This window comes from Oryza sativa, chromosome 9, assembly GCF_034140825.1.
Source record: "Oryza sativa Japonica Group chromosome 9, ASM3414082v1".
NCBI lineage: Eukaryota > Viridiplantae > Streptophyta > Magnoliopsida > Poales > Poaceae > Oryza > Oryza sativa.
Genome location: NC_089043.1, coordinates 27,243,268 through 27,264,514, shown reverse-complemented (window position 1 = coordinate 27,264,514; position 21,247 = coordinate 27,243,268). Strand labels below are relative to the sequence as shown.

Below are 21,247 nucleotides of genomic sequence, written 5' to 3'. Positions count from 1 at the left end.
AAGGGAAGGGAAAACATAGTTGAGTTTAGTTTACTGATCGATGGACGTACATAAAGTAAGTACTTACGTAGGGTGTGATCCGTTACCCATGTCAATAAACAATTAATAGAGGAACGACATTTATTATTTATTTATTTTTATAAAGAGAGGAACGGCATGTACATGCATAGATAGTACATAAAAGCGTTGATTGGTTAATAATAACCAGAGGGACAGCAGCAGCAGACAATTTAATTAGTCGCGCGATGGGGTCGTTTGGGAGAAGAAAAATGGAACCGAACAGTTGATCGATCGACCACATATTTTTATAATTAGTATTAAGACAGATCGAGTTAGAATTATTTGATGTAGACCTTTTAGTTAATTTGGAGTTCACCTGGTGTTTGGGTGGGTGTATCGTATTATACGTAGGCATGGACGTCATGGAAGGAGGAGCGAGATGGCCAAACTCCAGTGATCATCGATTCCATTCCAAGTCAACGGTAAAACAGAGACCAACTGCAGGACAGGGTCATGCTGACCTCACTCCTCTACTCAAACCAAACTCACTCAGAGTATAGTAATTGGGCCTCAAAGAGAAGACTGAAGGACAGCAGCCCAGGAGGCCGTGCGGAGTACAGTAATTGGGCTTTCTTGCGTTGTTAATGGAATAAAGTTTATTCCTTCCTCCCTCATCTCTTGCTCCTGATCGAATCGTCTCCCTGAACCATAAAACCGTGTATAGCGTCTCCCACATCTTCAAAAACCAGTGCAAAATGACTCCTTCAGTAGTTTGGGAAGCGGTTTATACTAACATGGCAGGACCGCGGTTGACTCGTCGGTAGGTGGGACCCACATGTCAGTGAAACATGTAATCCTCCTCCTCTATCCTCCCTCTCTCTTTTTCCTCTTTTCTCCATTTCTGACTTCTCTTGTTGTTCCTATGAGGAAGACCTTCGGTTGTTGAGCAAGGCTGCAACAGTGGTGCTGGTTGACGACGAACGCGATAACAGCAACTGTGGAGCAAGGTGAACTTGAGCTTGCAATCTCGTCCACCGTAAGACAGCGGTGGCACCCGATGAGGAAGGCGGTCCATGGCAGTGAAGGAGGGAGGCGAGGGAGCCAGCGAGCTCGAGATCATCATCTCATCTATTGTCTTTCTCCCCCGATGCGCCATATTGTCCCTCGATGCGTCGTGGTCCACGGTAGCAGCGACAATGGCGGCCATATCACTGCGTTGGTGGGAATCCTCGTGTCTAGCTCTCACATGCTCTTGCTCCATTGCAGCTTCCCCAAGCTTGTGCCTTTGCCTCGGGAACCTAGTCTGCCTTCCCCTATCGTCTTGCTGCCGTCGAGTTTCTTGTGGCGAGACGATGATATGGGAAGTGGCCGACCCTCACTTTGTAGGATTTGAAACACCAAGCAGCCAATGAAGTGGATCAACAACATGCAAACCAACATAGCACACCTTTTATCTCGCCATCGCAAAACCATTGAATGTGGAATATAACAATTGAACCATCAATCCCAACGGAAAGCAAGCACGATCTTGATGGGATCACCCTATTCCCATCTATGTGGTTGTGCCAAATCATAAGAAGAACAGGGCAAGACCCTCATATGGTTGTAACTATATATAAGCTAGTTTTTATTTATAATGTTTGAGTCTCCCTTACAATAGATGCACATCCTTGCTTTCTATAGTAATCTTAAGACCTCTAAAATAAGAAACAAACTCGTTACATGACTTGGATACAAAAAAAGAAACTTCAGCTATAGCAACTGTCGATTGGTTTGGTAGATTGCGGATAAACCACGAGGAATATGAGGCCCCCTTTGATTCAAAGGAAATTCATATGAATTTTAGAGGATTTTATTCCTATAGGAATTTTTCCTACAAAGCCCTTTAAATCAAAGGAATGAACCCTATGGAATCCTATGAAATTCCTATGGAATGCCTCTTCCCATACAAGTTTTGGAGGAATTTTAACAAGAGGTAGAACCTTATGGAAGAAATCATTTGAGTCTTTATCTCTCCTCACATTCATGTGTTTTTCCTGTGGTCAAATCAAACGGTCATTCCTATGTTTTTCCTGTGTTTTGCAATCCTCTGTTTTACACTTAGGGCCTATTCGGTTCACAGGATTTTCAAATCACAGGAATAGGAAAAACGTAGGAATAACATAGGAATGCATATGCAAAACTAAGGATAGGAAAAGCATAGGAATGACTCTTGCAGATAGTTGGTAGGAAAAATATCGGAATCTTTGTATTAAGTTACCACAATCAAGATTTGAATACTCAAATTTGTGTAACTTAGGTTCAAATACATAATAAAACGAGTGATTTGCCTCGATCCTACGCGTAGGAATAGAAAAATGAGGTCCAAGTGGATGTTAATTTTCCTACAAAAATCCATAGGAATCACATACAAAGGAATTGTTCCTATGCTTTTCCTTTGCCATAATCCTATAAAACGAATGGATGAATAGTGATTATTCCTATAGGAATGGTTTTTCCTCCATATTTCCTATGAAACGAACGAGCCCTTACATTCTTGTCAGAATCCTATGTTTTTTCTATTCCTCCGTTTTTTTCATTCCTGTGATTAAAAGGGGCCCTGAAGGTGGGAACAAAACCTTGGCGTGTGCCATCTAATTAGCTTTCCAATAAGAACTCAAACATTCAAAACATAGTTTGGATGCGAAATCCACGACCATTTTACCGTAGGACTATCCAAACCGAATCCAATGAGATGAATCAAAACCTTTACATATTCAAAATTTTCCTTTGGAAACAATTCAATCCATGTAGATGAGTTACTTGCCGACTTAGGGAGAGTCTTGGAATAGTAGGAACCATATAATCATGGTGTAAAAAGCACAAATTCTTGAAACTTAGCAATTCTTGCGTGTCACTTTTCCAGCCTTCGCAACATCCAAATCATGTGTTTCTTGATAAGTTGGAAAGTAGACTTGATAACCTTTCTTATATGACTTTTTGATACTTGAATCCCTCTAATTTGATGCACAACTCTTCAGAGAATTGACGGCTAGTACTGCACCACATCCTCATTAGACGGAGTTTAGGTCAATGCATGGGCAGGCGAACCATGTGTAGGGACAGGGCTACGAACCCAACCCACCCGGTTCCCCTTCGTTCCCCTTCTCCTCTACAGTAACTTCCCCAAATCTTCTTTCCTCCGACTCCTCTTCCCCTTCGATTCCGGCGGTTCGCTGCCGACCAGGGTTGGAGGACGGGTCTAGCTACCTTCCCCTTTTAGTACTTAGCCAGGTCTGTCCTGGTTTTCTAGCTAGTCTTGTGTCCTAGGGTTTGGCCGGTGTTCCTCCCGTGGTGGCGGTCGGAATTTGGGTCCTCGTCGGTGGCGGTGGTGGGAGCAGGTGCCCTCGTATCTCCTTGATGGCAAATCGAAGCTTGGGTGGTAGCATCTTCCTCGAGCAACGGTCCCGAAGAGAGGTGAAGTCTTCAGATCTGGGCTACCTTGGTGGTGGTGGTGGAGGCGGTTCTGGCGACGGCCGCCGGTGCTCTACTTGCGTGCGGGCTGGCGTTTGTGGCGGCGGCGGGGTTAGAGCAGTGTTTGGTGTTTTGGCGGCTGCTGTCGAGGTGGCATCAGCCTCTGCGCCGTGCTCGGCGTTTCAGTGCTAGTCGTCATCTCCCTACGCCGTTCTCGTGCTAGCGGTGGTGTCGGCGGGTGCGCCGTGTCCGAAGTCGCGATGGGCGTTGTCTCCCTCCGTTAAGCTGGTGCTAGTGGTGGTACTGGTTGGTGTCGGTGAGTACTCTGCGCTCGGTGGTGTGGCTCCCGTCGCCTGCTGCGCGCTTGCCAGCGCTCGCCCGGGTGCAGCCTCTACCTTAGCTGGCGACAGTGGCCGGCTCGACGTCATCACCCTCCTCCAAGCCGGTGACCATGGGATTCTTGTTATTGGGGTTTTGTTCTGCTCAGAGTCTTGTGGTTCCATGTTGCGGGTTGCTCCCTTCTCAGCCATCTCCGTCCTAATAGCAAGACAGAAGTCAATTGGCAGTCTCTCGAAAGCTCCTTTGTTGATGGTTGGCTGGTCTACATTTTGGCCATTTCATTTGTTCCCTTGCAGCAGATCGCATTTGGTTTGTCATTCGGATTGAGCTCAGACCCCCTGCGCAATTTCGATTGTCAGGGTTGTTGTTAGAGTTCCTCAGATTCAATGACGAATCCCGTGGGGATGCTTCGCTAAGTCCAGTGATGCTCACACCAAAATCTACAGCTCAGCCACCAACCTCGATCTTGTGCTGTTTTCCGTAGAGGCAACCGAAGGGGATCAATGGTTTGTCAAGCCGTGTGCACTTCAACTGATGCCCAAGGTAGCAGTCGTCGCGGTTTTAAGACGTCGTGGCTCTACAGTCATCACGGCAGCACCGTAGTTCCCTACCGACTTGCTCCTTTTTCTGCTGTCTGGTCACATCTGGAAGACTTCCGTAGTTCGGTTAACCCTCTTTCTTCAGGGTTGTCTCTTATGCTTTCAGCTACTATCCTCTGTTGTTCGGTTAACCCTCTTTCTTCAGGGTTGTCTCTTATGCTTTCAGCTACTATCCTCTGTTGTGTATTGGGGTTTATCCCCTAATTTCTATTTTTGCTTAATAAAGTTGATTGTGTTTTAAAAAAATGCATTGGCAGGCGAAAGGGGATCACTGGTTATAGTGAGACCAAGCTGCGGCGTGGGAAGCCGTAAATCTTGTACATTACTCCCTTCCCCTGGCCACCACCGTTGTCGCCCCCACATCATTGTCTCCATGCCCAACTTCGACACCTCCACGAGGGACCTCTTCAAGCATGAGGTCAAGCCAGCACGTGCGACAGCAGTGGCCATAGTTTTTGTTGGTTCTATGTGTCATCGTCGTCGATATCCATTATTTCTAATTCCTTTGATGACTTGGCTATCACGTCAGTATAAACCGCTTCCTGAATCACTATCCAAGGAGCTGATTTGCACAGGTTTTGAAGTTGGGGAAGGTATTATACCCGATGTGATGTTACGGTTGAGAGATGCGATTCAACCAGGGTAAGAGACGAGGAAGGGAAAAAATAGACTTATACCTGTTGGTTGTTAATGGCTTCTTCTCGCAGTAATTTAATATAACTGGGCCTTTTAGTTGTTGTTGTTGTTATTTGTTAATTGGGCCTTGTTCACTGGTCGGCCCAAAATGTGGTGCTCCTCCTCCTTGGAAGAGAGGAGAGGAGAGGGAAAGGAGAACGGAACCCTCGACGGAACCGCCGCCTCCACTGTCCGGGGGGCGGTAGAGATGGCGGCGAAGAGGCTCCTCCTCCTCTCCCGCTGCCGCCTCATTGCCCACCGCCCTTCCTGCCACATCCCCTTCCTGCCGCCCGCGCTCGCCCGCTACCTCGGCTCCCCATCCAGCCCCAACCCCAACCCCAAGAATACTAGTAGCATGGGGACGGCATCGTCGGGGGAGGAGGAGGAAGACGACGAGGGCAAAGCTTTCCCGTGGAGGAGATGGAGGCCTGACGTGGCCTGGCTCCCCAAGGCCCTGGAGCCCGCACTGCAACTCTACAACCAATACAAGCCTTTCCTCACTAGTGCGCCTACTGGTATGCTATCCTTCCTGAATTCCTTGTCTGTCTCTGCCTCTCTGGAGAGACCATTTGCTACTTCTATTACTAGTAGTAATTGATTGATGAAGCAAAATCTTCAGACAATATCCCCGCAAGCACCCGCACCTTCAGCGAGATCCTAAGCGACCTCCAGCGGAGCAAGGTCAGCATTAAGGACTGGAGTCTCACTGATCTCACCATCGGCCTCTACCTCATCTACCTCAGCCAAGCTTCTGCAAAGGATGCTCAAGCCTTCAAGGGTCTTCATATCTCCTGCAACAACAAGGCTAGCCCCCCTTCTCTTCTCTTCCCTATCACAATTTCACAATTTATAATCTTGCTAGACTTCTGTAACTCTCATTTCTCTTAATGAAATGGGAGAGCTTTGCTCTCCTAGTTCAAAAAAAAACAATCTATAATCTTGCTTCTTTCTCAACCCATTTATACTATACAATACAATTAAATGTTCCTTTCTTTCCACTGTTTATCATACACTCTTCTAAGTTCCAACTAACACTTTCTAGGTTCAACAACTAATTTATCACCTTGAGCTTGCAAGAGGTTGCTATAAGGGCAATGCCACTGGCCTTGCACGCCATTCTATGCTTCGCAAGAGGAACGTTCTCAAATTCGTCAAGGACTCCAGTATTCTCAGACCTGGCTATTACATTGCCATTGATCCACGCACTAAATTGGTCATCCTTGGGATTCGTGGGACTCACACTGTTTATGACCTAGTTACCGATTTGATTGCTCTAAGCGATAAGAAGGTATCACCTAAAGGTTTCTCGACACACTTTGGAACATATGAGGCCGCCCGTTGGTACCTTCGCCATGAGTTGGGACTTATCAGAAAGTGTTTGGAAAAGCATAAGGTGGGAAACTGACTGTCTTCAAATTTGCTCCGCATCTTTTCTTGGGTGATATATATGCCTGAGTTTTACCCTTTTCAAAGCAGGATTACAAGTTGCGCCTGGTAGGGCACTCCCTTGGAGGTGCTTCAGCCGCGTTGCTTGCTATAATGCTAAGGAAGAAGTCAAAGGAAGAGCTTGGATTTAGTCCTGACGTTATATCAGCTGTTGGATATGGAACCCCGCCTTGTGTCTCAAGAGAAATTGCTCAAAGTTGTGCAAGCTATGTTTCAACTGTTGTACTGCAGGTTATGCTTGACCCTTTCTCGGAGTGACATCCTATTTATGATATCTTTGCTGCATACTAGAATTTTTAAGTGAGCTGACATTTTCTGCCCTTTTTTTTCTAGGATGATATCATCCCTAGATTAAGTGCAGCTTCACTGGCAAGATTGCGAGCCGAAATACTCAAAACAGATTGGTAAGCAATGGCTTTTGTTGAGGTTGCATTTATAGAAAGAAGCTTGTGATTGTTCTCCTTATTGGGATAATTTGACTTCTTGTTGAACAATTCTTTTTACCCACTCTGAATGGCTTAATCCTGACATGTAACATAGCTTTCAGCCGCACATTTGTGACTTGCACTCGTAGTTGTGAAACATGAGCAACATCATGACACAGTGATAATAAAACACTAAATGGGGAACTATGTATACAATTGTTTAAATCATGTTCTTTTGTAGGGTAAGTGTTTTGGAAAAAGAAGACTGGAAGCATATAGTGGACATTGTGACTAATGCTAAGCTTGTAGTTTCGTCAATTCAAGATGTGGCGCGCAAGCTTGCTGATTATGCTAAAATTGTCACAGTATCAACTAGTTCTGGTAAGCCCCTTGCCTTTTTAATAATTTTGTAAGTTACTATTATTTATTTATTTCAATCGTCAGTTTCTGCAAAAGTGGAAAATTGAGAGGGTTTGGGGGGTTAGTATTGTATTGAATCGCATTGGTCTTTCTTGTGTTGTTAGATGCCATCAAAGATCAAGATCGCCCCCTGAGCACCAGTGAAGTATTGTCACCGGATAGTAAAGAGGATGTATTTGTGCCAGAAGATCTGTTCCTTCCTGGGACTCTGTATTACCTCAAGAGGGACATTGAGGATATAAACGGTGTAGAAGATGAGTCGTATACACTCTGGAGAGGTGATGCCGGGGAGAATTTTCAGAGGATACTGTTATCTGGCAATCTGATATCCGATCACAAATGTGAAAGCATATATTACGCCCTGAGGGATGTGCTCAAGACTCTGCCGCCCCAGGAATCAGGATGACAAGTAGAAGTTCCTTTTCAAGCTTTTTGCAGGATAATCTCCATCTATTCTGTAGTTTGTCATCTCGATACAATAGAGGAAAGCATATTTTTGTTGCTCCTTAGTTCTCCCATGGGTAAAGGCGAAAGTCTGCCGGCTTTGGGGGAAATAGAAGAATAGAGCTTGTTGTACAGTTTTGTGTGTGTGTGTGTGTGTGTGTGTGTTTGTAAGGGAAAAAACAAGAATAATAGAGAAGAAATGCTTAACACTATCTTGTTGCATGCAGTGAAAGACATTGCAGCTGGTGTAGTTACTTTGACTAATTCTCCCCAAGTTTTGGAAGAAATTATTACTGTGTGAAAGTAGGGACTAATTCTCCCTAAGTTTTGGAAGAATTATTACTGTGTGAAAGTAGGAACACATAAGTAGGAATCTGCTCGTTGTGCTAGTCAGGTAGTAGCTACTGCGTTCTTCTTAGGGTAACACACAAGGAACACAAATTGTGAGTGTGTAATGTGTTGTTGTTCGGCTAGAATCAGTCAGTTTCAGAGCAAGGCAATAGCTATATAACATTGAGGGCTAAGAGCATAGTTATAAATAAATGTTTTCTAACATTGGATTGTTATTGATACAAGAAGAAGAACGGAACAATGTCACAAAATTCCTTGTAAAAGGAAGAAAATATACTCTAGTAAGTAAGTAATCTAATATAATCAGTTGGCGTGGTCGTCGGCGAGCTGGCCGCAGTCCTCGATGAGGACGCGCTCGGCCGTGCCGCCAGAGCCGGAGCCGACTTGCTCCATCTTCTCGACGACGGTGTATCCGTCGACGACCTTGCCGAAAACGACGTGCTTGCCGTCGAGCCAGGTGGTACGCGTGGTGCAGATGAAGAATTGGGAGCCGTTGGTGTTTGGCCCTGCGTTGGCCATGGAGAGCACGCCTGGGCCGGTGTGGCGCAGCTTGAAGTTCTCGTCGGCAAACCTGTCGCCGTAGATGGACTCGCCGCCGGTGCCGTTGCCGCGGGTGAAGTCGCCGCCCTGGCACATGAAGTTGGGTATGATACGGTGGAAGGCAGAACCCTTGTAATGCAGCGGCTTGCCGGAGGCGCCGAGGCCCTTCTCGCCGGTGCAGAGGCAGCGAAAGTTCTCGGCCGTCTTGGGGACGGTGTCGGCGAAGAGCTCCATGACGACGCGGCCGGCCCTGGCCTTGCCGATGAGGATGTCGAAGAACACCTTGGGGTTCTTGCTCGCCATGGCTTAGCCTGGAGGCTAGTTCAGTTCAGTTAATCAAATCGAACGAATACTCCTACTACTCCATTACATATATACAATCTCCATAACATGCTATTACTAGTGAAGTAGAAGCAAACAAAGATTGATAAAGAAGAACAAGTGAAGTGTGGACAACATCCATCCATCCCAGATGCCTAATGGAGGCGGCAAAGGTGTGGATGGAGAATTGACAAAATCGATCGATCTTGCACAAGCTTTGAGCTCATTAGGCCTTTTGATTACTCGACGCCTAAAAGCCTTCGATATGTGCGCACCAAATTAAAGCAGCAGCACGCAAAGGAGGAAGAACCCACCTGGAACTGGAAGGAGGAGATCGGCGCGTCGGCGGCGGAAACAATCTGATGAGGAGGAAGAGGAAGGGGACGGCTCGGCGGCATAAAAAGACCTCAGGAAAGAGTTTAGGGTTTCGTCCAATGGGCTTAATGGGCTAGGCCCTTTTGAGGGACTTTGTTGGGCTGTGCAAGTAACAAGCCCAGCCCATTTCCCCCAACTAACCACTTCTGCCTTCTCTCTCCTTTCGTGCAAAACAGTTCTTTTTCGTCCGGCAATACAAGATGTCAGAAATGTGGCGTGCATTCAACCTCCATCGACCGTGCCCATGCTGCGCCTTCAGGTTTTCTTCCTGCCGTGCTTTGGGTTTGGGCGTTCTGAAATCATCAAATATGATGATGCAATCTTTAGAAATGTTTTTATTTGAAAGCATTTAAACTTAGGCTGAGTTTAGTTCCAAACTTTTTCTTCAAATTTCCAACTTTTCCATCACATCAAAACTTTCTTACACACACAAACTTCTAACTTTTTCATCACATCGTTTCAATTTCAATCAAACTTCCAATTTTGGCGTGAACTAAACACACCCTTAGTAAGATGTTTATGTTACTTCAAACAATTTAGACATAACTGAAAATTGAAACAAAATAAAAAGTAATCGCCTCGTAATTGATGGTGTAAAACTTATGATGGGAAAGCACAAGTGGCGTGAGGGTGGAGACGTGGATGTATGACTTCATCCACCAGGGTTTAAATCCACCCACGAATATTATGTACCTGATAGGGAACGTATTTACGAGTGTGGTGGAGTTTGTTTCGCGTGTGCGTCTACCATGTAATAAAAAAAGTGTGTGAGTGTAATGTGATGTACTCCCTCTGTCCCAAAAAACCTAATCCTACGTTTGAATCCAGACATAGTGAGTGTGCATCTTCTGTACAATAAAAAAAACTTACATAACAAAACCTACCTACTTTCTTGAAGAGATGCACAAAAAGAAAAATCTGATAAAGCAATTTCCATCGTCCCGGTTAACCTGAGGTAAAAAAGGGGGCTGCTATATAACGGAATCCCGTTTTCGAACAGGATGATCCCGAGTAGGTATCAGGTGTGATACCTATCAGGTATCAGACGATTCTACACAACAGGATGATCCTGAGTAGGTATCAGACGATTCTACACACGTTTCAGGTGATACTTGCAAGTATCATGTGATACTTATCAGGTATCATGCGATTTCTACCACATATTGCGTGATACTCGCGAGATATCATGTGAAACCTGTCAGGTATCAGACGATTTCAATCACGTATCGCGTGATACTCACGAGGTATCATGTGATACCTGTCATGTATCAGATGATTTCTACCACGTATAGCGTGATACTCGCGAGGTATCATGTGATACTTGTCAAGTATCAGACGATTTCTACCATATATCGCGTGATACTTGCGAGGTATTGGATGATACCTACCAGGTATCAGGTGATTCCTACTAGATATAGCTGGGCATCCCGTTGGGGAAGGAGCATCTCGACACGCGCAGTCGGTCCCCTGCAGCCGTCCCTTGCAGACGAGGACGGAGACGGCGGCGGCGGCGGCGGCGGGGGACAGGCGCGGCGACGGCGGGGGACAGCAACGGCGGCGGTGGGGGATGGGCGCGGTGGCGGTGGCGGTGTCGACGGGGGATGGGCGCGGTGGTGGCAGGGTACAGCAACGGCGGCGGTGTGGGATGGGCGTGGCGGCGATGGCGACGCGGAACGGCAACGGCAGCGAGTGAGCAGGAATTGCGTTGGAAGAGGAGCTATCCCGTTGGGGGATGGTATCCCGTCCCCTGGCATTCCCGTTTATGATAGGTACCCAAATGATACCTTGCATGTATCGTGATGATATCTAGGAGATATCAGTGAGTGATGATACTTGTACTTATCCGGGATGATACTTATAGGGTAGTAGTGTATCGACGATTTATTTTCATGTACACAAATGATACCTGATAGGTATCGTGATGATACTTACAAGGTATCAATGATGGATAATACTTGTAGGTATAAGTGATGAAAAATATTTCAGAGTAAATTTTCAAAGTTACACTAAATGAAGCAATCAAGCAAATTTAACTAAAAAAGATTAAAAGGAAAAAAGAAAAAAAAGATTGCCAAGCATGGCTTAGTCAACATGTCATTGCCTAGTTTACCATGCCATGCAACATAACAATCGTACTAGTACTACACACAAACCACAAGATGATGCCATCGGGATTCGAAAGGGTGCAACGTGTAGGCGTGGCATGGGCGGGGCCAGCATTGAGTAAGCAACGTCGTCTTGTGATCGTGATAAAGCGAATACTAGTCAAGCATGCGCGTGTGTGTCGTACGGATAGTGCAATGGGGATGATCCCGTTCCGATCACTACCAACGGTATACCGGTCTCTAGCATTTCCGGGTAAAAAAACATAGTCCCGGTTAACATGAGTGGGAAAAAAAACACAGTTTCAACAAGGTAAAGTCAAATTTGAGCCTTAATTTATTTTTTCGTTAAAAAAAAAAGAAACTGACGCCCTCACCAAACCGGCGATGAATGAGTGGGGGTGTTGTCGTTCCTTAAGGGCTAAGCTGTTGGAAACAAACAATGCAAGAAAACTGCCATTTGGTAATATTATGTATATAGTCCAAAATGCAATTAAACTAACAAAAAAATATTTAATTGGATTTAGTAGGGATGATTGATGGATGACCCAAGGAAAGAAGGGAGGAAGGAAGGAGCGAAGAGCGAAGGTTGAGGTGAGCAAGCATTGACAAGTGGAAGCAGGCCCACGCTGCAGTCGGTCAAACATGGCAGCTCCTCCACCAGCCAAATCGCGTCCAGTCACCACCTCTTGTTCGGTTCTTCCCCATCAGGCCATCACCCACCCACGCGCCTCGCTGACCTGCCCTCCTGACTTGCCTTACCATTAAAAAGCAAGGGGAGCACAAGCATTATTACACAAAGCAAAAGCACTAGCCATGGCAGCGTCGCGCTACGAGGTGGAGGTGACGGTGGCCTCGGCGCGCGACCTCAAGAACGTCAACTGGCGCAACGGCGACCTCAAGCCCTACGCCGTCGTGTGGATCGACGACGGCGCCAAGTGCTCCACCCGCGTCGACCTCGACAACGCCGACAACCCCACCTGGGATGACAAGCTCACCGTCCCTCTCCCGCCCTCCACCCGCCTCGACGACGCCGTCCTCTACCTCGACGTCGTCCACGCCAACGCCACCGACGGCGTCAAGCCCCTCGTCGGCTCCGCGCGCCTCCCGCTCCGCGACGTCCTCGCCGACACCGGCATAGGCGCCCGAGCCTCCCGCTCCCTCCGCCTCAAGCGCCCCTCCGGCCGCCCCCATGGACGCCTCGAAGTCCGCGTCGCCGTCCGCGAGCCCAAGCGCTACTACGACCCCTCGCCGGCGTACCCTGCTCCCTACCACCAGCAGTCGTCCCGTGACCCCTACGCCTACGGTAACACTACAACTGGTGGCTATGGCTATGCCTATGGCGGGGCCCCTCCGGCTCCGTACTCCGCGGCCCCTCCTGCTGGATACCCGTCGGCCTATGGAGGAGCGGCTCCTACTCAACCTGCCTATGGCTCCGCCGCGCCACCTCAACCTGCCGCTGTCAGCTATGGAGCGCCTCCTGTGGATGCAAAGAAGAAGAGCAAGATGGGCATGGGGGGTGGGCTGGCGGTTGGCGCGGCGGCCGGCGTTCTTGGCGGTCTGGCGCTGGCGGGCGGCGCCAGCTACCTGGAGAACAAGTTTGAGGATCGCGTGGCGGAGCGGGTGGAGGAGGACCGCTACGGCGGCGGCGGTGGTGGCTACGACGACTACGGCGATGACGACTATTAATAATTTATATGATATTCGAATTGCACTTGCAGGGGAGTCAGATTATTGTAATTGAGTCTTGTGTTTTTATCATCCTTGTCTTACAAATCAATATCAAATTAAATTAAAACTCGTGTGTGTGTGTGTGTGTGATCCTAGCTAGCTGGGAGTATATCTCGATCCGTAGAGTTCCGGCGTCGACGGTGGCAGCGCCCACTGGTTGGCGTCGATGTAGGAGACGTCCATGAAGGGCGCGGCCTGGCGCTGGTCAAGCTGCCGCGCGTAGGACACCCTGCCGGTGGCGGCGGTGGCGGATCCGGGGCCCCAGCACGCGTACTCCGCGAACCACACCTGCTGCCGCCTGCCGGGGTCGCCCCAGTCGTTCCACCCCTCCGCCGCCACCACGTCGCCGAGGTACGTCTCCGCGAACACCACCGTCGCGTACGGCCCCCACGCCCTCCCCAGCCACACCTGCCCCGTCCCCACCACGCTGCACCGCACGAACGCGAACCCCGTCCTCTCCGCCGCCGACGCCCTCCCCTGCGCCGTCACGCTCCCCGTCACTTCCTTATTCCCCGTCGCGCTCGCCATGGCCACGGAGCTTATGGTGCAACCCACGTAGAGGGATCGTGCGTTGCCGAAGATGAAGTCGATGGAGCCCTCGATGTAGCAGCCGCGGAACAGGTGCCGCCCGGACTCGTCCAGCAGCGTGTCCTGCGCGCTGTACACCCCGCACCAGTGGAACGCCGCCTCGTCGCCGGCCACCCTCAGCGCCACCGCCTGCCCCCCTGCGTCCCCGGGCTCGGGCGGGGGCGACGTGTTCTGGAAGGTGATGTTGTAGGCGACGAAGGCGGGGGCGAGGACGGTGAAGGTGGCGCTGTACACGGTGCTGCCGCCGGTGGAGTTGGAGGTGGCGTTCCAGGCGACGGTGGTGTTGAGGTTGCCGCGGCCGTGCAGCGTGAGGGCCGTCTTGTTGGACCACACCACCACCTTCTCCCTGTAGATGCCGGCGTCCACGGCGATGAGCGTGCGTGTGGCGGCGTAGTCGGGCACCGCGTCCACCGCCTTCTGGATGGTGGTGAAGTTGGCGCAGCCGGCGGCCTGGTTGCGATCGACGGTGAGCAGGAGGGTGGCATTGTGTTGAGAGGCGAGGGAGGCCGCCCACCTGAGGTGCTCGGCGCACCGCTTCGTCCTGCGGCGGTGCAGCTGCGGTGGCGGCGGATGATCGTCAAGCTTTAGTTGGTCGAATTCGAATTGGGATTGGGAAAGAGGATCAGGTGGAGGCGGGAGGTACAATATTATTACTGTTAGTATAAGAGAAGTGAGGAGGAGAGCATACAAGGCCCTGCTATTGCTACTGCTACTGCTAGACCTGCACTTGTTCATTTTCCTCCTTGTCGATCTAATACTAGCTAGCCCGCGTGTTGCTTCATTGTCTCTGATCGATTAAGCATCGGGCAAATCAACACAGCATTGGATCAATAGAGTATATGAATTGATGGGTGCATGCGTAGGAGCAAAGATTTGAGTGCTTCCGTTCCTTGATCAAGGATGTGGTGGGAAGGGATACATGCGGTTGCTTCAATTCTTGCTCTCTGGGCCTGCGTTGCGTTACCGTTACCCAACAGCTGCTAGCTACTCTATATATGTATGCAATAAGTCTATTTTTTCTCCCTCATTCTTGCCTTCGTCGCTTCGCATCCCTCAGCCATAAAACCAGGTATAACACCTCCCCAAATCCGAAAACCGGAGTAAATATACTGTCGGTTTTAGCTTGTCATGTCCACATGGTATATTGACTAGGTCTTCGTCCTACGTGGCACTCAGCGTAAAAAAAAGTGGAACCCATATAGGCCTCACCTATCAGGGATTCATCTTCTTCCACCAGCCTCCTCCTCCTCCACCTCTCCCTCTCTTCCTCGTGCTCTCCAGACCATAGAATGACAGTGAGAGCGGTGATGGTGGAGAACTCGACCCCGCACACGGCGCACTCGTGGACGTGTGCCCTGTCCTTCTCGGCCGCCGCAGCGGCGGGGTCGCTCAGCAGCTTCGCCTGTAGCCGCGTGTGGCTCGTCATGTACCCACCCAGTGCCTGGAACGACGGGAACCTCTTGTTGCACGTCTTGCACTCAAACACCAACTCCGCTGCCAGGCGCCAGCGTGGCCCGTCGGCGTCCACGACGACGTCGGTGCTGTCGGCGCGGGTGACGACAGCGTGAGCAGCGGGCTGGCGTGTATGACGGCGACGATGACACGGGAAGACTGCTCCATCATCTCCCGCTCACGCGCGCTCAAGACGCTAGCCTTTCCCCTTCATCTACTCCAAAACAACGGCGCACGGTGTGCGGAAGGCGGCGCCTAGCGAGAGAGGAGTCAGTGACTCCGCAACAGGCAGTGGGCGGCGCATGGCGGGAGAGGAGTCGACGGCGTCTGCAGAAGCGGAAGGAAGCGGGGCACGAGGTTGTGCACGGTGGCGGGAGATAGCTTCGCCATGGCTCCCCTCTCCTTTCCTCCGTTGCTGCGCTGCTCTGCCACACGCCGACGCCGGCCTCCTGCGGCGCCTCAACGACCTGCTTGATCTCCTCGAATCGGAGCTCGGCCTCCTTGATGGAGTTAGAGGTACGCACGAGCACCGCGCGCGCGTCCCGCGTCGCCGGCCGCCGGACCTCCTCTCCCGCCTCGCCCCGACGATCTCCTCCCCACCGGACGGCCGGCTTGCCCAGAGAGAGAGAGAGAGAGGAGGAGGAAGGGAGAGGAGGGGGAAGAGGTGTGCGCTGACGTGGTATCCTGACATGTGTGGTCTACGTGGGTCCCAAGCTGACTCAGCCGCCACGTAAGATAAAATTAGGGTCAAAACCACTGAAGAATCTATTGTGACTGGTTTTGATTAGTTGGGGGATGCCGGATATCTGGTTTTGTGTTTGGAGGATGATTTTGTAACTCGATGACAAGTTGAGGGACCTTGGTGTACTTTTTCCTATTAGATACTACAAGCCCATCGAGTAATATTATTGTGGGCCGTCTCGGCCTGACCCATATCCTCGTTCCTAAACTTGTTAGGAGTAGAGTATTGAGTATCAGTACGTACCATTGTGTGTTTTAACGTACTAATTAAATGGTACTCCCTCCGTCCCATAATATAAGAGATTTTGAGTTTTTGCTTTTAAAGTTTGACCACTCGTCTTATTTAATTTTTTTTGAAATTATTATTTATTTTATTTGTGACTAGCTTTATTATCTACAGTATTTTAAGCACAACTTTTTGTTTTTTACATTCGAAAAAAATATTTAAATAAGACGAGTGGTCAAACGTTGCAAGCAAAAACTCAAAATCTCTTGTATTGTGGGACGGAGGGAGTAGTTGGAGTAACAGTCCCCATATACAAGCGCCACCAACTGTGTCGTATCGTACGTACTTTTGTAACGGCTTAATTGTCAGACGTACGTACGTACTCTACGCTCTTACTTACTGCTTGTCGTTCACTTGAGTACGCTACCTCCACCTCTCCTCTCCCCTCCCTGGATGCAAGCGAGCAATTGCATCCTCCATCGATTTGAATTGAGTATATTGGATCTTAATTATTGTTGTTGAAAAAGCTTAGCTTAGCTTGTACTAGTATGTAGTGGTACTATGGAAGAAATTAAAACGCAGTTGTAACGACAGGGATGAAATGTACGCTAGTGGGCTGGCTGGCCGATCGAAGAAGAAGCCAGCAAGCTAGCGTGTGAAATTAAACAGAGATCGATGATCATTCATGTACTGGTAGGTACATCATATATCTTTATTGTGCGTGGTACGTACGTTGTATATATATCGTTGTTCAGACAGTTAGAAAAGAAGATCGATCGAGCTCGATCTGTCATCGACAATCCAAAATATTATTCCACTTGCATCTGCATGCATACAGATACAGGCTCTCTCTGCCTCCTGATCTCTTTGTATCATATCGATGTCGTGGTTGTCGCAGGCAGAAGCTGGTGGTGGTGGGCGCAGCAAGAAGTCAGCAGCAGGTGAGTTGACGACGACAAGTGAAAAGAAGAAGAAGACGAGGAGGAGGAAGGTGGCGGTGGTGTACTATCTGTGCCGAAGCCGGCAGGGAGGGCTGGAGCACCCACACCTGATGGAGGTGGAGGTGGGCGACGGCGAGGAGCAAGTGCATGTGCAGCTGCGGCTGCGAGACGTGACGCGGCGGCTGGACGCCCTGCGAGGTAAGGGGATGGCGGCCATGTACTCGTGGTCGTGCAAGCGGAGCTACCGCGGCGGCTACGTGTGGCATGACCTCTCCCACCCGGACGACCTCCTGCTCCCTACAGGACCCCACGACTACGTCCTCAAGGCCTCCCTTCTCCATCTCCACCACCTCATCGATCCTCCTCCTCGCCACCATCCCTTGATCACCTCCACCAGCAGCAGCGCTCATCACTCTTTGCCACCTCATGCTGCCGCTGCTGCTCACGTCTCTCTTGTATCCTCTTCTTCCACCGACGCCAACGCCAACAGCGTCGTCGTTGGCGATGACCAATGCACCTCCTCCTGTAGGACTCAGCCACATTCATCATCGTCGTCGTCGTCATCTTCTTCCTCCTCTGCCTCTTCTTCAGGCAGCAGCTCGTCCCATAATAACAACAGCAAAGAGAAAGAGGACGAGAAGCAAGTAGTGGGCGAGGCGCGCAGGCCTGCAGCAGCTGTGGTGGTTGCGTCGGCGGCAACGCAGACAGATGACGACAGCTCCTTTACTGTTACTGGATCGATTGCGGCGCCATCTGCCCAAAAGCAGGGAGCGGCAGGAGGAAGAGGCAGCAGCAGCAGCAGCAGCCGGAGCCTCGAGTCACTGATAATGGCCGAATATTCCGGCTTCAGGAGTATGCTGGAAGATGATGAAGAAGAATCAGCAGGAGGCGCAGATAACAGCAGCAGAAGAAGAAGAAGCTGTTCCATGTCGATTTACAGGGTGAAGCCGGCCAACCTGCTCATGCGTCTCATCGCTTGCGGTTGCGGCTCCTCCATTCCCATTCCAGCGGCTGCGGCTGCGGCTGCTAAGCAGCAGCTACAGCAGGTTGAGTCTTTGCCATTGTCGCCGGTGCTGTCTCCTCTGTCTCATCTCGTCAATAAGCAGCAGCTGCCTCATGAGCAGGATCGTTTTTCCGGTGGTACAATCAGTACTAGTAATGCTAATGCAGCAGGGAAGCTCAAGTACGTATATATACATGTGCCGGCCACTCCTCCTGCACCTGCTAGCGCGATTACATTCATACATTCAGTATTTATTAATTATACATTCTTCTTCGGCTTAAAATTAATTAATTGCAGAGTTGCTGATGATAATGCACCACCACTAGTACAGTCCCAAATAGAATGCTCAAATGCACCCAGGCCGGAGGATTTTGTTAGCTCGGCAGCAGCAGCTGCTGGTAATACTACAAACGAACTGGCACATTCAAGGCCGGTAGTCGTAGCATTCCGTCTTGACAAACACGACGACAAGGTCATCAAGATCGAGGAGAGGTAACTAACAACATTTTTTATACTCTATATAGACTAGATTACTCTGTTTCTGTTTCTTTGCTTGCTGCTTAATCTCATCTATTATCAACGATCAACGAGTATATATATGTGCAGGCTTGCTTCTGGAGCCCGCGTTACCATATCCAGTAGCACTGTGCACCCAGCTGCAGGTGGCTTGGCTTGTTCCTCTAATTATCAACTCCATCGTCGTCGTCACAGTGGCGGCCTTGCTTAATTATTTTCCTCCACTATTTCGCTGTCAAACTCAAATGTACCGTCCACAGCACATCTTCCACGAAAATAATAATAATAATAAGCTGTTCTGGTAGAGTCACACAACCAGATCGATGTCTCTTCTTATACCTTCAAAAAGAAGCTACAATTAAGCTTTATGTATGTGCCAATAAGCTATCGTCTGTTAATTGTGCCTTAAAAAAGTTACAGTGAAGGATTGGAATCCTTAGGATTTTTTTTCCTATGAAGATTGTTTGGTTTGTAAGATTTGGGCCCCGATCGAGAGTGACAGGAAAATCCTTCCGGCACAAAAAACGGAGCAGGCCATTAGCGTGTGATTAATTAAGTATAGCTATTTTTTTTAAAAAATAGATCAATATGAATTTTTCAAACAACTTTTATATATAAACTTTTTTTAAAAAACACACTATTTAACAGCTTGCGAAGCACGCGCGAAAAAAACGATGTGGCGGGAGTGGTTGCCCGTGGGAACGAGCGCACCCTTGGACTTGCAAAAATCCTTTGGAATTCATTCCAATGCCCCCAATCCATTGGATTTTAAGGGTGTGTTTAGTTCACGCCAAAATTGAAAGTTTGATTGAAATCGAAACGATGTGATGGAAAAGTTAGAAGTTTGTGTGTGCAGATAAGTTTTGATGTGATGGAAAAGTTGAAAGTTCAAAGAAAAAGTTTGTAACTAAACTCGGCCTAAGTTACTTTCTCCTATGGGAATTCCAAAGCAACATCACTCTTTCTCCCTCTGCTCTTACTCAATTTAAGTAACACGTAATCTAAAATATCCTATATTTTTCTTGTGAGCCATCCAAACACATATTTTTAGCAATCCCGTGACTCTACTTTTCATAGGATTCAACATGTCACGGCAATCCAATCGTATGTTTTGCTTTTGAATATATCCCGTTTTCCTACTCTTATGTTTTTAAAATCCTAATTTTTTTCATCCCTCCAATCATGAATATATCTACGTTGCCATCCTCTCTTCACTATCGATTTTATTATATATATGTATGTTAGAAATATCACATCTAAATTGCGAGCGGGTTTTATTTTTTAAATACGGTACAAATGCAGACATTTAAAACACGCGTACACCCTACATCTATGAGCACATTCAAAAGATTGAGCCGGTATACATTGAGATCGACGAAGTCACATTTAAAAGATTGAGCCGATATACATTGAGATCGATGAAGTCACCACAGACGTCTCAATGTCAAGGGCATGTCGGCTAACACTAAAAGAATATAGCCATAGGCCGTGTTTAGTTTCAAAGTTTTTCTTCAAACTTTCAACTTTTCCATCACATCAAACTTTCCCACACACACAAACTTCCAACTTTTCTATCACATTGTTCCAATTTCAAACAAACTTCCAATTTTAGCGTGAAATAAACACAGCCATAAATGTGCGAGTACCCATATAAGTCTAGGATTTAAATCCGGGTGGACTGATTCCATCATAAGAAACCTAACTATATGAGTTTTGGTGATTTTATTTTTCACTTGAATAGTTTGATGAGTTGGTTAAGATATTGCAAGATGCAATATTACTGTTTCTAACTAACATGCCGTTAATAATTTTATTAAATTTAAGAAGAAAGTGATGTGATGCAGGACGATATGTGTTAGTTAGATACTGGAGTATATATATACTCCAGCTGCAATTTACTGGACGCGTCTACAGTGTAAATATATGTTATACTTTTGCATCTGACCTACCCTTACTTAACCTACCGGGGCGGTCATTGATTGAGTATATTGTTGAAAGAAGATTACTGCATACTCTCTCTGTCATTAAAAAAACTAACCTATTACCACATAAGATAATTAATCTGGATATATGTTTGTCCAGATTTATAGTCTTAGATGATGTCAAATCTTCATCTAGATTTTTTTTTATAGAGGAAGTATGTTTGCATGTGGCTCTAATTAACAAGTACTTAATGATTAAAATGTGCATGTGCCGAGTATATGGAGAATAGTACGTATATACCGAATGAATTTATGTTGGAATTGCTGTGGACCAAGTGAGCAACAATTCGATCGATGATGATCGTCGAGTGTACTAGTAGTAGGTTAGTGGTGGCTGGGTCGTCACGTCATTGCATTGCAAAGTCCAAATATCACCCCACACACATATATAGACGGAGACGACCGACCGACCAGTGGATTTAGTCGCAAATGCGTGCTGTGAAGGATTCTAAAGTTGGATTTACTTTCCAGTCCAATTTCCAAGCTACCACGGTATTTATTTATTTATTTTCTCCGGCACCAAGTCGCAGTAAGAGTATGATTTAATGAATTATATGTGGAGTATGTGTAAAGTTTG

At 48.0% G+C, this 21,247-nt stretch overlaps 5 protein-coding genes across 7 annotated transcripts; 3 read left to right on the top strand and 2 right to left on the bottom strand.

Annotated features, from left to right (window-relative positions):
• The first annotated feature begins 5,226 nt into the window (after nucleotides 1-5,226).
• On the top strand, nucleotides 5,227-8,013 carry LOC4347921 (uncharacterized). The gene is made up of 7 exons (XM_015795883.3): nucleotides 5,227-5,581; nucleotides 5,686-5,870; nucleotides 6,109-6,459; nucleotides 6,543-6,743; nucleotides 6,846-6,916; nucleotides 7,179-7,318; nucleotides 7,462-8,013. Exons 1-7 carry the CDS (start codon nucleotides 5,275-5,277, stop codon nucleotides 7,761-7,763), a joined length of 1,557 nt encoding a protein of 518 aa, XP_015651369.1. The 5' UTR covers nucleotides 5,227-5,274; the 3' UTR covers nucleotides 7,764-8,013.
• Nucleotides 8,014-8,285: 272 nt separating this feature from the next.
• On the bottom strand, nucleotides 8,286-9,377 carry LOC4347920 (peptidyl-prolyl cis-trans isomerase CYP19-3). Of its 2 annotated transcripts, none has more exons than XM_015755140.3 (2): nucleotides 9,328-9,377; nucleotides 8,286-9,010 (listed from the first exon to the last, which is right to left on the bottom strand). In XM_015755140.3, exon 2 carries the CDS (start codon nucleotides 8,993-8,995, stop codon nucleotides 8,456-8,458), a length of 540 nt encoding a protein of 179 aa, XP_015610626.1. In that variant the 5' UTR covers nucleotides 8,996-9,010; nucleotides 9,328-9,377; the 3' UTR covers nucleotides 8,286-8,455. The 2 variants fall into 2 exon arrangements, with proteins under 2 accessions (XP_015610626.1, XP_015610625.1); XM_015755139.3 differs by having other exon boundaries at nucleotides 8,286-9,003.
• Nucleotides 9,378-12,284: 2,907 nt separating this feature from the next.
• On the top strand, nucleotides 12,285-13,290 carry LOC4347919 (protein SRC2 homolog). The gene has a single exon (XM_015795897.3). It carries the CDS (start codon nucleotides 12,307-12,309, stop codon nucleotides 13,177-13,179), a length of 873 nt encoding a protein of 290 aa, XP_015651383.1. The 5' UTR covers nucleotides 12,285-12,306; the 3' UTR covers nucleotides 13,180-13,290.
• On the bottom strand, nucleotides 12,289-14,544 carry LOC4347918 (putative pectinesterase 14). The gene has a single exon (XM_015795896.3). The coding sequence runs from the start codon at nucleotides 14,542-14,544 to the stop codon at nucleotides 13,318-13,320; it is 1,227 nt and encodes a 408-aa protein (XP_015651382.1). The 3' UTR covers nucleotides 12,289-13,317.
• Nucleotides 14,545-16,998: 2,454 nt separating this feature from the next.
• On the top strand, nucleotides 16,999-19,056 carry LOC9266630 (protein SOSEKI 5). Of its 2 annotated transcripts, XM_015755775.3 has the most exons (3): nucleotides 16,999-18,352; nucleotides 18,470-18,664; nucleotides 18,779-19,056. In XM_015755775.3, the coding sequence occupies exons 1-3, from the start codon at nucleotides 17,109-17,111 to the stop codon at nucleotides 18,897-18,899; spliced, it is 1,560 nt and encodes a 519-aa protein (XP_015611261.1). In that variant the 5' UTR covers nucleotides 16,999-17,108; the 3' UTR covers nucleotides 18,900-19,056. The 2 variants fall into 2 exon arrangements, with proteins under 2 accessions (XP_015611261.1, XP_025876228.1); XM_026020443.2 differs by having other exon boundaries at nucleotides 16,999-18,664.
• The last annotated feature ends 2,191 nt before the right edge of the window (nucleotides 19,057-21,247 follow it).

What these genes read in the sequence shown, in the direction of transcription:
- LOC4347918 (XM_015795896.3), bottom strand. Translation starts at nt 14,544, where the DNA reads ATGAACAAGTGCAGGTCTAGCAGTAGCAGTAGCAATAGCAGGGCCTTG.
- LOC4347919 (XM_015795897.3), top strand. Translation starts at nt 12,307, where the DNA reads ATGGCAGCGTCGCGCTACGAGGTGGAGGTGACGGTGGCCTCGGCGCGC.
- LOC4347921 (XM_015795883.3), top strand. Translation starts at nt 5,275, where the DNA reads ATGGCGGCGAAGAGGCTCCTCCTCCTCTCCCGCTGCCGCCTCATTGCC. An exon ending in AGTGTTTGGAAAAGCATAAG is followed by an intron (nt 6,460 to 6,542) that starts GTGGGAAACTGA and finishes TTTTCAAAGCAG; the next exon opens with GATTACAAGTTGCGCCTGGT. An exon ending in TTTCAACTGTTGTACTGCAG is followed by an intron (nt 6,744 to 6,845) that starts GTTATGCTTGAC and finishes TTTTTTTTCTAG; the next exon opens with GATGATATCATCCCTAGATT.
- LOC4347920 (XM_015755140.3), bottom strand. Translation starts at nt 8,995, where the DNA reads ATGGCGAGCAAGAACCCCAAGGTGTTCTTCGACATCCTCATCGGCAAG.
- LOC9266630 (XM_026020443.2), top strand. Translation starts at nt 17,109, where the DNA reads ATGTCGTGGTTGTCGCAGGCAGAAGCTGGTGGTGGTGGGCGCAGCAAG. An exon ending in GTCATCAAGATCGAGGAGAG is followed by an intron (nt 18,665 to 18,778) that starts GTAACTAACAAC and finishes ATATATGTGCAG; the next exon opens with GCTTGCTTCTGGAGCCCGCG.